The sequence below is a fragment of the Pan paniscus genome, chromosome 3, assembly GCF_029289425.2.
Source record: "Pan paniscus chromosome 3, NHGRI_mPanPan1-v2.0_pri, whole genome shotgun sequence".
Taxonomy (NCBI): Eukaryota; Metazoa; Chordata; class Mammalia; order Primates; family Hominidae; genus Pan; species Pan paniscus.
In genome coordinates, this window is record NC_073252.2 from 84,003,480 (window position 1) to 84,020,333 (window position 16,854).

A 16,854-nucleotide genomic window follows, 5' to 3' on the forward strand; every position below is an offset into this window, starting at 1 on the left:
ATTTTAAAATAAAATTCAAAGTTTTAATTGAGTACAGTGCATCATTTATGTATGTGTTTGGTGTTATGATTAGATAAGTGTTCAAGGGACTAGGAACTATGAAGTCTAAGACTAATATCAGACATTTTGGTGTTAATTGTCAATGTAACTGAGTAGAAATTCCAAGTCCTCCCACAATAAGTTCCTCTAGTGATGATTATACTTAGAAGCAAACAGTACCTTGGTGTTCCAGAATTTGAAAAAGCAGGGAATCATGCCATTGACACCTTAGACTTATTAATATGGAAGCTTATAATCCAAACATTTTGAACTAATTCGTTATTCTAGTGGGTGAGACAGAGATTACATTCTCCTTAAGTAAAAGGGATGAAAAAGCTTCTTTGGAACCATATTGTAAGTCTTTATCTCCACAATAGAAATGCCTAACTTCTCATGAAAAATTTAAGCAGACTTTTAATTTCTGGTAATTTAAATAAGAAATGCTAGTTTGACTTTTTGCCTTCAGTGTTACTATAGTTTAGGCTGTATAACAGTAGTGAATGTGTGGAAATAGGCACCTTTTTTAAAAGTCATGATATAGTAGTTAAGTGTACGGCCTCTGGTGTCACATCCTCTGGTGGGTTCAAATCTTAGCTTTGCCCCTTACTAACTCTGTCTTTGGAGAAGATCCCCCCTCTGGTACCACATGACTCTCATCTGTAAAACAGAGACAATAATGGTACCTACCTCAGAGAGATGCTTTGAGAATTTAATAAATTAGCACTGTGACAGACACATACTAGTACTATATAAATATGTTATTTTAATTTTTCATTATTTCCTCTTTATCTCATCAGTACAATTAGCAAGCCATGAAATTATAGAAGCTCTTGTATAAATGAAGAGGAGGTAGGGAATGAAGGAATGCTGAAGGATTATGAAAACAATCTCTCCTATTATTTCATGCCTCTTACTTTTTAGCACCTAATAAATAGAAACAGTTTGCATTTGCAATTTTTTGTATCATTAGAACTGTGTTTTAATTTCTACAGCATTTTATTTCTCTCTTTTTTTTTTTTCCAAGACCGAGTTTCACTCTTGTTGCCCAGGCTGGAGTGCAATGGTGCGATCTTGGCTCACTGCAACCTCCGCCTCCCGAGTTCAAGCGATTCTCCTGCCTCAGCCTCCCAAGTAGCTGGGATTACAGGTGCCCGCCACTGCACCCAGCTAGTTTTTGTATTTTTTTTTTAGTAGAGATGGGGTTTCACCATGTGTCGGTCAGGCTGGTCTCAAACTCCTGACCTCAGGTGATCCACCTGCCTTGGCCTCCCAAAGTGCTGGGATTACAGGTGTGAGCCACCATGTCCGGCCTGTATTTTATCTCATTTCTTAATATACTATAATTTTGAAGCTCACAAATTACTCCACAAAAAGGGTTAATTCCTCCTGTCTAAAAAAGACATCCTACCGGCTGGTCTTATCTACAGTCCCCTAATTGAATAGAGATATAAAATTATTACTTTATTGAGGGATTGGAAGGGAATCCACGTTGTTGACTCTCAAGTCCATATTAGTATTGTCCAAACACACCTGTTCCTTTGATTGACAGAGGAAATCAAACAGGCCAGGCCAAGACAGATAGTTGATATGATAAATAAAGTTTGATCCTTCCTAATTTGCAATACATTGTCCCTATGTTTGAGTGACAGATGGGTGAACATCCAAATAATTCTGTCTCCATAGTCATCTTTGAACATAACTTTAGTTTGTAAATTTTCTAATGATCGATTTTTCTTCCACTGGCAAATTTGATCCCATTGTGTTTCAATCATATGCTTATACTCCATAGATTCTTGGATGAAGTACAGTCCTACTCGGGAGTTAACAAAATGAGTGTGCAGAACTTGGCAACTGTCTTTGGTCCTAATATCCTGCGCCCCAAAGTGGAAGATCCTTTGACTATCATGGAGGGTAAGTAAATGATTATCTTATACCCTTATCAAAAGAAGAAGTAATTATCTCTTGATTGGCCAGAATCTACTCATCTCTGAGCAAACCAAGGTAATAAGTGAATACATGGCAACTCCGTTTATTAACTGAAGTTCTTTAAATGTAAAATATTCCTTTTGAAAGTCAGATATTTTTTGTTTGTGTTTACTAAACATAAAATATACTAAATGCCTCTTCATTAGCCTTACAAGAATAAATGAAACCTTCATAAATCATATGTAAAGTATTCAAGAACTGAAAAAAAATACCTCACTTCGTGAGTTCACTACAATTTTCAGAAAATTCAAAAAGTTATTATTTTCAGTTAATATATATTTTCATTAATTTTGATTTTATTTGACTGACTTAGGGAAAAATGGTCTTTTATAAGACAATGCTGCTTGTTTATTTGTAGGTTAAAACATGAAAGAATTTTTGTTGTTCAAATTACAAAGTGTCTCAATTATTTTCCACAATGAACTGTACTTTCTGTTTTTTCCCAGCAGGCCTAGGTGCTCTATGTCATTAATAGCAACATTGTTTGCTACAAACTGGACTAATTTATGATTTCAGAATTTAAAAGAAAAAGGAAAGGAGAAACAATAATTATTTTTAGATTCACTCCGGGTTTATTTAGTCTAGAACAAAATGTCCCCCTCAGTCACCTGGATTTTACTACCTGATACCGTTCCTTTCCTTAAAATTCCAATATTTTCATTTTTTTAGATCTTATGTGTGAGAAAAAAAGCTTTTGCATGTCTGCCTGCATCACTTCAGTTTGATTTCCTTTGTTAAACGCCAAGGGCAATATAAGTTGAACATCAGATTTTTGGCAATGAGATAGTTCAGAAAACTTAATTTCTATCTGAAGAGTTTAACAGACATTAGAAAACATGAAATTTGAAGCTACAAGAAGCTTGGAGATACATTAATCCATTGTTTTTTGAAATCTTTATTATAAATTAAAATACGTGCAATACAGAACACCACCACACACATGCACACACACATACATACATCTTAATGAATTATATAAAACAAGTCCTCTACAAATAACTATATATTTAAAAATAGAGAACTTTTCCAGGCATCCCCAAAACTCTTCCTGTGCCCTGACCCAATCCCAGTGTCTGTCATCCTAATATCCAGACTATTATAGCAATTTCTTTGTGTTTCTTTGTAGTTTTATCACCCAAATGGACTTCCCAGACATTACATTTAAATTTCCTATTCCTTTACTTGATACCTTTTAAGAATTTTTTAATATACAGCACCCCCTATAATTTGCCATTTGAAAAATCATGTTATTTCACTTGTAGAGTTTCCTATAGTCTGGATTTGTTGATTCATGGATTTGTTGATTCATGGTGCAATGTAATATATTAATATTTCTCTGCCCTCTGCATTTCCTACAAGTTAGGACCTGGATAAAATTCATGTTTGATCTGCTTGGCGTGACCTTTGATTGTGTTGTGTCCTTTAATCAGGAGACACATAATGTCACTTTATCTCTCTTTTTGCGAACTTAATAAAATTCCTAAAGCTATTAATTCGCTGGAAGCTGAAATGCTGATATTGTAATTATGTGTTTTTTTCAACTCGTTATTGTGGTAAAACACACATAACATAAAATGTATCATCTTAACCATTTTTAAGTTCACAGTTCAGTAGCATTCAGTACTTTCACATTGTCTGGCAGCCATCACCGCCATCCATCTCCAGAGCTTTTTTACATTGCAAAACTGAAACTCCCTACCCATTAAACACGAACTCCCCTTTCCCTCTCCCCCAGGCCCTGGCAACTACCCTTCTGCTTTCAGTTTCTATGAATTTGTCTACTCTAGGTACCTCATATACCTGTTATACTTGTTGTGACTGGCTTATTTCACTTAGCATAATGTCCTCAAGGTTCATCCATGTGGCAATATTTTAATTTTTAAATTAATAATTTGAACACTTTAAAAAATTTTCTTCTCATCTACTACTTAGGAACCCAATGGTATCTTTAAAAGGCAAGATAAATGCTGCTTGAGTCTTTCCCTTTACTTACCAGTTTTTAAAGCACATAAACAGATTTTTTAACTCCTCTAAAAATGAGTACTATTTTCTTTGTCTTCCCAGTATACATATTATTGTGAATATTTAAAAAATATCATTATAAAGTCATGTATTAAAATCAATTTGCTTGGTCAATACATTGTAATTATTGTCCTTCATTGAATCTCAAATTTTCCCATCTTTGGCCAGTGGAAGCATCTTCAAGTTGTCTTCTTAGTTCTTTTGACAGGCCTTCCTAGTTTGGGGTAGCTATTTTTCTTTGTAGTATGACAAGATTTCTTAGGCTCATATGTTTTATGCCCCAAACCTGGAATCAGTCAATTTCCAAAAACTCCTGACTTCTTTTAGTGGGGAAATGATATTTTAAGGCAAGCTAGATCCTTAGTGCCAGTGATACTCATTGCTACTGGCTTGGTCATTGTTTCTAGTCTTTTTAGTGGGCAGAGCTAGTAGATATAAATGCACACTACACGTGTACATATTACATGCATAATAAACATATATACACATTTACCTGTTAAAAAAAGTGCCTCACAAGTTCACATTAGTTACAATTCAAAATTATAACTACAGGGTTTTTATTTATTCCTTTCTCTTTACAGTTTTATTCCCTTTCTTCCAAGGAATCCTGGTTTGCAAAGACACTGAGGATAACAGAATTAGAACATCTCATAATTAATCATTTGCTCTATAACTCATCACACACACAGTAGTCTCAGGATAACAATACCAACACCAGTATGGTTACTGCAAAATTCTTTACATGTGCTCTTTTAATCCTCCTTTTATTCTTTTAATATTTATACTATATGCTTTCAGAATGTATACCCATTATACACTATTCCCTCTCCATTTTAGTCCTCATTTAATCTTTGGAGATATGTGTGTAAATCTATCCACTTAATGTTCACTACTGGTCCTTGTATTGATGTCTTTCCAGCCTAGAGATTCTCAAAATGTAATATTCAGATAACTGGGGGCCCCAGAGATGCATTCAGGAGGTCCATGGCCTCAAATATATTTTCATAGTAATATGAAGATGCCGTTGCCCTTTCACTGTGTTGACATTTGCACAGATGGTGCTAAAGCAGTGACGGGTACAGCAGCTGGCACCTTAGTACAAATCAAGGCAGTGCCACCAAACCCAACTAGCACCATATTCTTCACCACCACGCATTTACAATAGGGAAGAAAATTCCAATTTTACTTAGGAATGTTCTTGCTGAACAGTAAAATATATTAATTGCATTAAATATACAACCTTGAGAACACATTTCTTTCATATTAGGGTGCAGAGACGGCTGTCTGTATAAAGCACTTCTGCATACTCCCTCTAAAAGTAACACAATGATTGGCTCAAGGGGAAGCATTTGTGTGATATTTGAGCAGAACTAACTGATTTTTCTTGGAACTCCATTTTTATTTGAAAGAACAACTGACAAACTACAGTTATTCAGACTAGAGCATTTAGCAGACACATTCTCAAAAATGAACTAAACGTTTCACTTCAAGAAATACAGCTGTCAGAGTTTGTTGCCATTGACAAAATTTAAACTTGCATGTGACAAATTTGTATTCAAAACCTTGAGCTTGACAGCTTCCTAAATTCCTAAGCACTTTTCTGGTGAGATTAGTGTTGATATTAACAAATCTATAGTATCTTTGATACTATAGAAATACGTGTGTCAGGATTTGGAAGATTAGCATAACTCAGTGAATTTTCCAAATGACATGTTGTCACAACTCCATGTGTGTGTAAAGGATCCATTCAGGTTAGCTTTTCTGACTTCACAGAGCTCAATCTGTTTTTTCACATCATATCAAAAAATATGACATCTTGCTTCCTGAGATGTCCTGGCTTTATTGCCTTGTTGATTTTCATTGGTCTTTCTTCCCGTTTTTTCATTTCTGTTCTCCTAGTCCTTCCCAATTTTCACCTCTCTCTTAGCAGTATCCCCTCCATGCAAAGCCCTGTCTGGAAGGGAGTCCTGGCTGGTCAGTGTGGAGAGATCTTAGGGGCTGGATGTCTCACTCCTTCAGACCTTGCCATCGGCCACCTCTATTGGACTAGGTGCAATCCCTCCCACTTTTAGCCGCTCTTCTTAAATTAACTCTTCGCATTTTCCAGTGAATATCTATAGGGCGCTTTGGGGATATTCTATTTCCAGGACCATCAGAGCCCCCATTGCTCCTCTTTCCTTCCCTCTACAGAGACACTGACATCATGCAGGCCTTGTGGAAATGGGGATTTGTCTCGACCAACATGTATTTGGGGATTTTGGGAGATACCCTGTCAGCTAGTTTTTTGGAAATGTTGCCCATGAGTTTTGACTTTGCTATCTAGTTGCTCTGTTTTTATGTGAGAATTTCAGGAGATCCAATACTGTGCTGCCATCATCTTCCTAGAAGTCAGTGTTTTTGTTGTTGTTATTCTTTAAACTCTTGTTGCAAATCTTGTTATTTGAGGAGAAATCTTTTAAAAATTGCATAGTGTCCCCCTGCCTCCTTTGTGGATAAGAAACCTGATACCCAATGAGAAAAGTAAATTTCTCTAGGTACACCAATAATTGTGTAAGGGATAGGTGCACAAGTACATAAGTTGTTTTTGTTTTGTTTTGTTTTGTTTTTAAAGTACAGGAAAAATGGAGAAGCAAAATAATCCCATCTGTTATCATAATTTGTTGGGGGTCACGGGAACGTCTCCCCATTCCCTGGGAGTGTAGTTGTTTCATTTAACCCAGGATCAATCAGGCCCCAGGGGAAACCAGCTCACAGCAACCAGACTTTCAGGAGACCTCACTGAGCACATAAACCACCTAGCTACATCCTGGCCCACTCTTCAGCATGAGTCAGTATTTAACGAAAAAGTGTTCTTGCATCCAAAAATAATTAGAAACAAGTTAGATGTTTATTATGTCTCTAGAGAAAATACTAAATCTGACTGCATTCTTAATGCATAGAAAGTTGTTTTTTGTGTGTTTTTTTAAACTTGTTTTATTTTATTCTATTTTAAGTTCTGGGGCACATGTACAGGATTTGCAGGTTTGTTACATAGGTAAACATGTGCCATGGTGATTTGCTGCACCTGTCAACCCATCACCTAGATATTAAGCCCAGCATCCATCAGCTACATTTCCTGATGCTTTCCCTTCCCCGCTTCTCCCAACAAACACCAGTGTGTGTTGTTCCCCTCCCTATGTCCATGTGTTCACATTGTTCAGCTCCCACTTGTGAATGAGAACATGGGGTGGTTGGTTTTCTGTTCCTGCATTAGTTTGCTGAGTATAATGGCTTCCAGCTCCATCCATGTCCCTGCAAAGGACATGATCTCGTTCCTTTTTATGGCATGGCTGCAAAGTATTCCGTGATGTATATGTACCACATTTTCTTTATCCAGTCTATCATTGATGGACATTTGGGTTGATTTCATGTCTTTGCTATTGTGAATAGTGCTGCAGTGAACATATGTGTGCATGTATCTTTATAACAGAATTATTTATATTCCTCTGGGTATATACCCAGTAATTGGATTGCTGGATCAAATGGTGTTTCTGATTCTAGATCTTTGAGGAATCACCACACTGTCTTCCACAATGGTTGAACTAATTTACATTCCCACCAATAGCATAAAAGTGTTCCTATTTCTCTGCATCCTTGACAGCATCTATTGTTTCTTGACTTTTTAATAATCACCATTCTGACTGGCATGAGATGGCATCTCATTGGAACTTAAACAAATTTACAAGAACAAAAACAAAAACAACCCCATTAAAAGTGGGCAAAAGACATGAACAGACGCTTCTCAAAAGAAGACATTTATGCAGCCAACAAACTTACTTTAAAAAGCTCAACATCACTGATCATTAGAGAAATGCAAATCAAAACTACAGTAAGAAAGTTGTTTTAAAGTACTCTGTTATTGTCTCCCCTGCTCTCAAAACTCTCCCAAATCCATTCCATGCAGTGTCCCTCAAAACTCTCCCAAATCCATGCCACGCAGTGTCTCTCAAAACTCTCCCAAATCCACCCAAGCAGGGTCTCTTGTCTTCTTCTGCCCTTCCTCATTCTCTGAATCTACTCATTTTCTTACTTCCACAAATAAGTTTCTCCTCTTTTCTTATTCATTCTCCTGATGTATATAAAATTAGATCATATCTGAGGGTAGAATTAACTCTTCACAATAATAATCTTTTAAAATATGTCTTAATTTATCATTCAATAAATATTCATTAAGCAACTGCTTTATGCAATGCTCATCAGTAAGCCTGCGAATGCAAAGATGCATAAGGAAAAGTTTTGCCCTACAGGAACTTACAGCCTAGCCTAGTTGCAGATTTGAACCACTAAATATTCAATTATAGTATAAAAATGTTATATACAGGATATGTCACAGGCCTATGAGATCAAAAGTAGGGAATTATGGTATTTTTCTTAGAGGTCAGGGGAACCATCACAGATGGGACATTTAAAGAGTCATTCCACCAGAAAAAGAAATATAGATTGGTAAGTGGGTGAGTGTCTTAGTCCACTGGAGTTACTATAACAAAACACCATAGACTGGGTAGCTTATAAAGAACAGAAATTTATTATTAAGTTCTGAAGTCTGGGAAGTCCAAGATCAAGGCACCAGCAGATAGGTATCTGGTGAGGACCCATTTCCTGGTTCACATACAGCTGTTTACTTGCTGTGTCCTCACTTGGCTGAAGGAGTGAAGGAGCTCTCTGGGATCTCTTTTATGCTGGTACTAATCTAATTTATGAGGGCTGCCATGACCTTGTTATCTCCCAAAGGCCTTACCTCCTAATACCATCACACTGGGGGTTAGGATTTCAAAATATGAATCTTGTTGGGGACACAAACATTCAGTCTTTAGCAGAAAGAAAGATCAGGGTGCATCCAAGTGAAAATTTTGGTAAGGTTAATGATGTCGGGGCATATAGGGAAGATTGGTGAAAGAATGGCTGGAAAGACTTCACAATATTTTCAAGGCCTTATAAACCATTCTGCATTCAGGAATCTTTGATAACTATTGAGCAAGAGCATGTTGACATTGGATTTTTTTGTTTTAGAAAAACAACTCTTTTATTTTACTATTAATTTTTTTCAAGATGGAGTCTCACTCTGTCACTCAGGCTGGAATGCAGTGGCGCAATCTTGGACACAGCAACCTCCACCTCCCAGGTTCAAGTGGTTCTCCTGCCTGGGCTTCCTGAGTAGCTGGGTTTATAGGCACCTGCGACCACACCCAGCTAATTTTTGTATTTTTAGTAGAGATGGGGTTTCACCATGTTGGCCAGGCTGGTCTCAAACTCCTGACCTCAGGTGATCCGCCCACCTTGGCCTCCCTGAGTGCTGGGATTAGAGGCGTGAGCCACAATGCCCGGCCAGAAGAGTAACTCTTATACCCAAAGGAATATAAACATCCTATTATAAAGACACTTGCATGTATATGTTCATTGCAGCACTGTTCACAATAGCAAGGATGTGGAATCAACCTAAATGCCCATCAATGATAGACTGGATAAAGAAAACATGGTACATGTACACCATGGAATACTGTATAGCCATAAAAATGAACAAGAGCATGTCTTTGCAGGGACATGGGTGGAGCTGGAGGCCATTATACTCAGCAAATTAACATAGGAACAGAAAACCAAATACCTCATGTTCTCACTTATAGGTGGGTGCTAAAGGATGATGGACAGAGGAAGGGGAACAACACACACTGGGGCCTGTTGGAGGGTGGATAATGGGAGGAGGGAGAGGATCAGGAAAAATAACGGGTACTAAGCTTCATACCTGGACAATGAAATAATCTGTGCAACAAATCCTCATGACACAAGTTTACCTGTGTAACAAACGTGCAGTTATACCCCTGAATTAAAACAAAAGTTTTAAAAAAGAAAAGTAACTCTGGTAGCTCTGGGGATTGGCTGAAAAAGAGAGGTAGTGATCAGACTGCAGACAGGCATTATCTCTCACAGGCTCTGACTTCTGAGATCAAATTTGTATTTGTTCTCATGCCTCCTAGTCATTTGCTGTGCATTTTATACATGCACAATTACAATTCAATCAAATATACTCTAAAGCTGAAGTAACCCCTGAGATACAATAGGTGTTTGCAGCATTAGCCTGATCTGAGTGAGTGTAATCCAAGTGAAATGGTTTTATTTCATTTCAGTAAAAACTGCACCGGTTGGAAAATGAACCTTACATATTTACTAACCCATAATAGTTATTTTTATTTTCTTTTCTTATTTTGGTGGATGTTTAAGTGAATGAAACTCATTATTCTTGGCTGTTAACATACTATTTGCAGTCAACTGACATGAATTCTATTGAAAAACATGGAGACTGCTTTATTTTTTAAATACTGTCTTTTAAAATTATGTTCTACTTGAAAAATTCTATATACATTCCTTACCATTATTCTTCTTCTTGCTACCATTCAAATATTGATGTAGCCATTAATGATATCCTTGCTGTATAAGCATATCCATATCTATATAATAGATATGTGCTTTCAAGGAAACCTTTAGAATGCTTTTTCAGCATTATTTTAAAATACTGACAAATAATATTGCATTCTGCTTCCCGTCATGATGAAGGAATAGAGATTGTTCACATTTAACAACTAGAAAACCAGAAAACTATATGAAGCAGCAGTTTTTAGACATTGGACAACAGGCAATACATGCCTATGATTCATAAGAGAAAGAAAACAAATGAGGGGAACCCAGTTATTGCCTCAGATTACTACTGGGAGGCAGTTTTCACATTGTATCACAGGGAATAAAAATGCAAGCAAAATCCAGGTATTGCTGAGCTGAAGAGAGTAAGGTCAGACAATGAGAAGCCCAAGGGAGCTAGAATCTGGGGGAGTAGAAAACAGGGAAGAGAGAACTAGACATAGAGCGTCCAGAAATCTACGGAGAGTAGATGAGAACTGATTTATGTTTGCATGAGAGGACACTACACAAGACTTGAGGGAATTTACCAGAGATGCATAGTCTGAACAACTTCTGGGCCTCAAAGTGAGCTTGAAATAATTTGTCTTTCCCACAAAAAGAGTGCAAAGTCCTGATAATGAGGCATTGTGTAGAGTTCTCACAAAGGTATTACCTTAGTGCTAAGATTTAAATTATGGATTAGTCCTCACAAATTTTAAAGCATCTTTTAAATGATCCAGTGGGAGCTCAGGGAGGAAGGGAAGGATGAATACCAGGAGCACAAGGAATTTTTAGGGCAGTGAAACTATTCGGTATGATGCTGGAATGATGGATACATGACATTATGTATTTCTCTAAACCCATAGAGCATACAACACAAAAAGTGATCCCTAATGTAAACTATGGATTTTAGTTAATGATAATGTATAATATGGGCTCATCAAGTATATCAAATATACCACATTAATGCAAGATGTTAATAAAAGGGGAAACTGTGTTTAAAAAGGCTGTGGAGAGGAGGTATATAGGAACCGTCTGTACTTTCTGCTCAATTTTTCTGTACACCTGAAACTGCTCTAAAAATTAAGCTTATCAACATATAATAAATATGATTCAGCTAATCCCCAGATGCTTCACTCTGTGCCAGAACGAAGTCCAACACATCTAGAATATGTATTTTTTTCAAAATTCAGTAACCAACTGTATAAAGCCCACAATGTTTTCCATACAACTAAAAATTACAAGGCATGCAAAGCATCATAAAATATGAGCTGTAACCAGGACATAAAATAGCTAATAGAAAAAGACCCAAATGTGATTGAGTCATTTCTGATAGCAGACAAGGATATTATTATTATATTCTGTAAATATGTTCAAGAAGGTAAAGCAAAATGTAACATGATGAAGAGATAGATCAAATGTATTTTTAAAGTCCAAATAGAATTTCTAAGGATGAAAATTATCACTTAAGTGAATATTACACTCGATGAGATTAATAGCAGGTTAGGAGAAAACTTAAAAAGAATAAATTCAGACTTATAAAAACTTTGTCTTCATAAGAGAAACTATCATGAAGCACAGAGAAAAAATACTCATTTTTTTCACAGAATTGATGAAAATTACAAACACAAAGATCTCAGAAGCTCAGAATTAACATAAAGGGAGCCACAAAAAAGCACATCATAAAATGCTGAGATCCAATTTAAGAGAAAAGCTTAAGAGCAGACTGAGGAACAAAGGACACACTACATACAGAAGAACAAAGAGATATGTTGCAGAAGATTTCTTGTTAGAAATTATATAACCAAAAGACGTGGATCAAAACCTTTGAAGTACTGAAAAAAATCTATTAACCTAGATTTCTATGTCCAGTGAATATATTTAAATATTTTTCAAATATAAAAAGGAGCTAAGGTCATTTTGAGAGAAACAAAATCTGTGAGTAAATTCATCACTGATGGTCTTGTACTACAAGAAACGTTAACTAGTCGTTGTGGCAGAAGGAACATGAGTCCAGATAGACACATGTGCACACAGATGAATGAAGTGAAGAGCACTGCACAACAATAATATGTGGATTAATATAAAATAATATTTTTTCTTATTAAAAGATAACCTGTTGTATAAAGCAAAAATAAGATAATGTAACAGGGGATACGTAATACATACAGAAATGAAATGTATGACAACGACAGAATAAAAGACAGAAAATGGAAGCAAACATGAAAGCAGACTACTTTAAGACTTTTAATTTGTATGCAAAGTGTTGCAATATTATTTAAAAGTAGAGCATAATAAATTAAATATGAATGTTATAAACATAGAACAACTACTAAAAAATAAACTGAAGTGTTAGGTAATAAGCCAACAATAAAGATAAAATGGAATGTTATATAATAATAAACTTTTTTTAAAAAAAAGGACATAAAAAAATAAAAGAGGAGCAATTAACAGATGCAACAAGTAGAAAAAAATACCATGATGACAGAATTAAACTCAACCATATCAATAATTACATTAAATCTTAATGCCTTATATATTCCAGTCTAAAGGCAGAGATAAAATAAATAAAAATTCAACACTCTATACTGTATACACATCATTTAAAATATAAAGATACAGGTATGTTTAAAAACTAAATGAAAGGAAAAAGTTCTACCAAGTTTGTGTGATACAACTAAAGTAGTGCTTAGAGGAAAATTCATATAATTATGGACTTATATCAGAAAGAATAAAGACCTAAATTTAATTATCTATTTCCTTTTCAGAGAGCTGCAAAAATAAGAGGTAATTTAAACCAAAGGAAACAGAGGCAAGGAGTAATGAAGATAAGAACAAAAATCAAGAAAATAGAGAGAGAACAAAAACAATTTAGAAAACCAGTGAAACCAACAGCTAGTTTGTTAAAAAGATCAATAAAATTGATAAAACTCATCATACTGATCAGAAAAGAAAAAACAATGTTACATTACCCATATCAGGTTTAACAGAAGTGACCTACCAAAGATCTTACAGATGTTAAAATAATCATAAGGGACTATTATGAACAACTTTTTGCCAAGAAATTGGGCAATGGAGATGAAATGTTCAAGTTCCTTAAAAGATATAAACCAAAGCTCCCTCAAGATTAGAAAGAAAGAAAGAAACTGAGACTAGTAAAGCAATCGAATTCGTAGCTAAAAACATTCCCACAAAAACAAAAACACCTCTAACTTAAATTTACTGGTGAATTCTAACAAACATATAAAGAAGAAATTATATTAACTGTGCACAGACTCTTTCAGAAAAAAAGAGGTAGAGGGAATTCTTGCCAACTAATTTTATGAGGCCAGTGTTGCTCTGATATCAAAACAGATAAAGACATTACAAGAAAAGAGAAATACAGAATAATATCCCTCATGAATATAGACATATAAATCCTAAACAAAACCTTACTGGATTGACTTCACCATATAAAAAGGATAATAAATCAGGACCAGTGGGTTTATAATCAACCCAGGAAGACAGGTTGGTTAGCCAAAATCAATCAATGTAATTCACTGTATTACACTGTATTAATACACCACTTTAAGATACAAAAAAATCATCGCAGATGCAGATAAAAAAATTAGAAAGTTTCTCAAATTAACAAAGGTTATCTCTGAAAAATTTAGTTAAAATACTATCGTTAATGGTAAAAGACCAAATGCTTTGCCTCTAAGATCGGGTTTAAGGTAAGTTTACCTTATCCCACCATTTCCATTGTACTGGAAATCCTAGCCAGTAATAATAAATAAAAGGTATAAAATTGGAAAGGAATATGTAAAACTCTCTTTATTCACAGTCAACATGAACATCTATGTAGAAAATTCTTTGTAATGGACAAATAAAACTAATATAACTAATACACAAATATGTAAAGATCACATAATGCACAGTCAATTTATAAAACTTTATTGTATTTCTACATACTACATTGGACAATTAGAATTGAAATAAAAAATATTGTTTAGAACAACACTCATAAATTTAAAATATTTAGGGAGAAATTTAAGAAAGCATGTATAAGACACACTCTGAAAACTGCTAAACATTAACAAACAAATAAGAACTACGTAAGTGTGGAAATATACCCTGCTCATGTATTAGAATACTCAATATTATTAAGCTATTTTTCTAAAATTGACCTATAGTTTTAATATAATTGTCACAAAAATATTCCATCAGAATTTTTATTTGTAGAGATTGACAATCTGATTATAAGTTTTACAGGGAAATAAAAGCTATCTAGAATAGCACAAATAATTTGAAAGGAAATAACAGTTGAATATATACAACTTGATTTCAAGACTTAGTATAAAGTCACACATAATTAAAAGTGTGGTGTTGATATAAAGATGGACACACAGATCAATGAAATAGAACAGATAGTCCAGAAATATGTGTAGTCATTTGATTTTTGACCAATGTACCACAGTATTTCAATGGAAAGGGGAAGGTCATTTCCCCAAATGATGCTGGAACAATTTCATAGCCCTAAAAAATATAAATAAATTACCTCAATCCTTACCTCACATCACATACAAAAAACTTAAAATGGATCACAGACCTAAATGTAGGAGTTAAAAGTATAAGATATATAGAAGAAAATATTTTTAAAGAAATCTTATGACGTTGTGCTAGTCAAGACTCAGGAAACAAAAGGCTCTAACTATAAAAATATTTTTTAAAAAATTATTTGATAAGTTGGACTTTGTCAAAATTGACACTTTTCAAAAAGTCAAGCCTTTTTGGAAATGGGGACTACATTTGCAAAGCACTATCTGATAAATAACTTGTTTTAAGAATATGTAAAGAACGCATGCAAAACAAGACAGTCAACTCAATGAAAAAGTGGCGAAAGATTTGAAATATACACATCATCAAAGAAGATACACAGATAGCAAATAATACATGGAAGGATGCTCAGCATCTTTAGTCATTAGAAAAACTAAAATGTAAACCATAATAAGATGTCTCTACACATTTCTTACAAAGTGTAAAGTTAAGACTGAAAATATACCAAGTTTGGCTGCTAGAAATACAAAATGTTAGGGCCAATTCACAAAAGAATTAGGTAGATTCTTACTAACTTAAATATGCAGTAACCGTAAAACCCAGCAGAACCATGTGCTAAACATTTACCCAAGGAAAAAGAAAACATATGTTCACCCAAGACTTGCAGCCAAATGTTCATATCGACACTATTCATATTAGCCCCAAACTGGAAACAGACCAATTCTCCGTCAACTAGTGAATAGATAAATTGTGTCACACCTACAGCAAGTAATACTATTTGACAATAAAAAGAACGAACTGCTACATGTAACAACATAAATGTCAAAAGTATTATGCTAAGTGGAAAATACCTAGACATGAAAGTCTACATACTGTATGATTCCATTTATATGAAATTGTAAAATAAAAGGCAAAACTATAGAGACAGAAAGCACATCAAGGATGCTATGGGCCAGAGTTAGGGGCAGGGAACTGACTCCAAAGAGGCATGAGTGTCACTTTTCTATATCATGATTAGGTGGTGTTTTCAGGAGTATACACATTTGTCAAAAATCATCAGGTATCTTACAGATATGTTCAAACCTGCAAAATGACACATGTACAAAGTTATTCATTGCAAAAAATACAAATTGAAACTATATTGCACAGAATGCTGTCATCTACATGTATTTTTGCATTTACATATTATATTTAAAGTCCCTAGGTTTTTTTTAAAGAAAAATCAAATTTTTAGCCAATGCTTATGATGAAAAGTGCCTATTATGTGGTATATGGAGTCAACCTGTATAAAATTATATGGTTCAGGGAAGAATTGCTGGATCGTGTAGCACAGTGGAACTCCAGAATCTGCTTGGACTCTTCAGAATGGGCAGGTGATTATAACCACTCTGACCTCATTATCTGAGCTTCATGTTCCTCATTGGCATTCTAAGAAGAAAATGACAGGGAATCAAAAGGAAAAAGTGATAATGTATACAGTGGCACACACATCATTATTACTGCCAAGCTAGTCTGTCCTAAACAACTATAAAAATTCTAAGAAAGTCTCTTTACAAGGGGCTATGGCCATTTATTGTCCCAGAGACTAGATGGAATCAAAGCTTCCCAAGATACAAGAGAGAGTTTAAATCTCTAGGGACCTGACACTCATACTCCATAATTGTGACAAGTACACTTTGACATGGCTGTTCACAAACTCATCATGGAGACCTTAAGGATGTTGCTCTTCAATTAATTACATGCTCCCACACAGTTCATAGTTATGACGGGAAGCAGTGGCACTTCAAATGTTAACATTCCAATGATAGGAAAAAGGTCCATTTTCCCAAAATACTAGACAGT

At 35.0% G+C, this 16,854-nt stretch overlaps 1 protein-coding gene across 5 annotated transcripts in view; it reads left to right on the forward strand.

The window, feature by feature from the left end:
- Positions 1–16,854, forward strand: part of ARHGAP24 (Rho GTPase activating protein 24) — a 528,695-nt gene that overhangs the window by 501,794 nt on the left and 10,047 nt on the right. For all 5 annotated transcript variants that reach the window (XM_003811243.7, XM_063603558.1, XM_003811242.5 and 2 more), the window contains one exon: positions 1,829–1,950. In XM_003811243.7, coding sequence (XP_003811291.1) covers positions 1,829–1,950 — 122 coding nt within the window. The remainder of the gene's footprint in view (positions 1–1,828; positions 1,951–16,854) is intronic.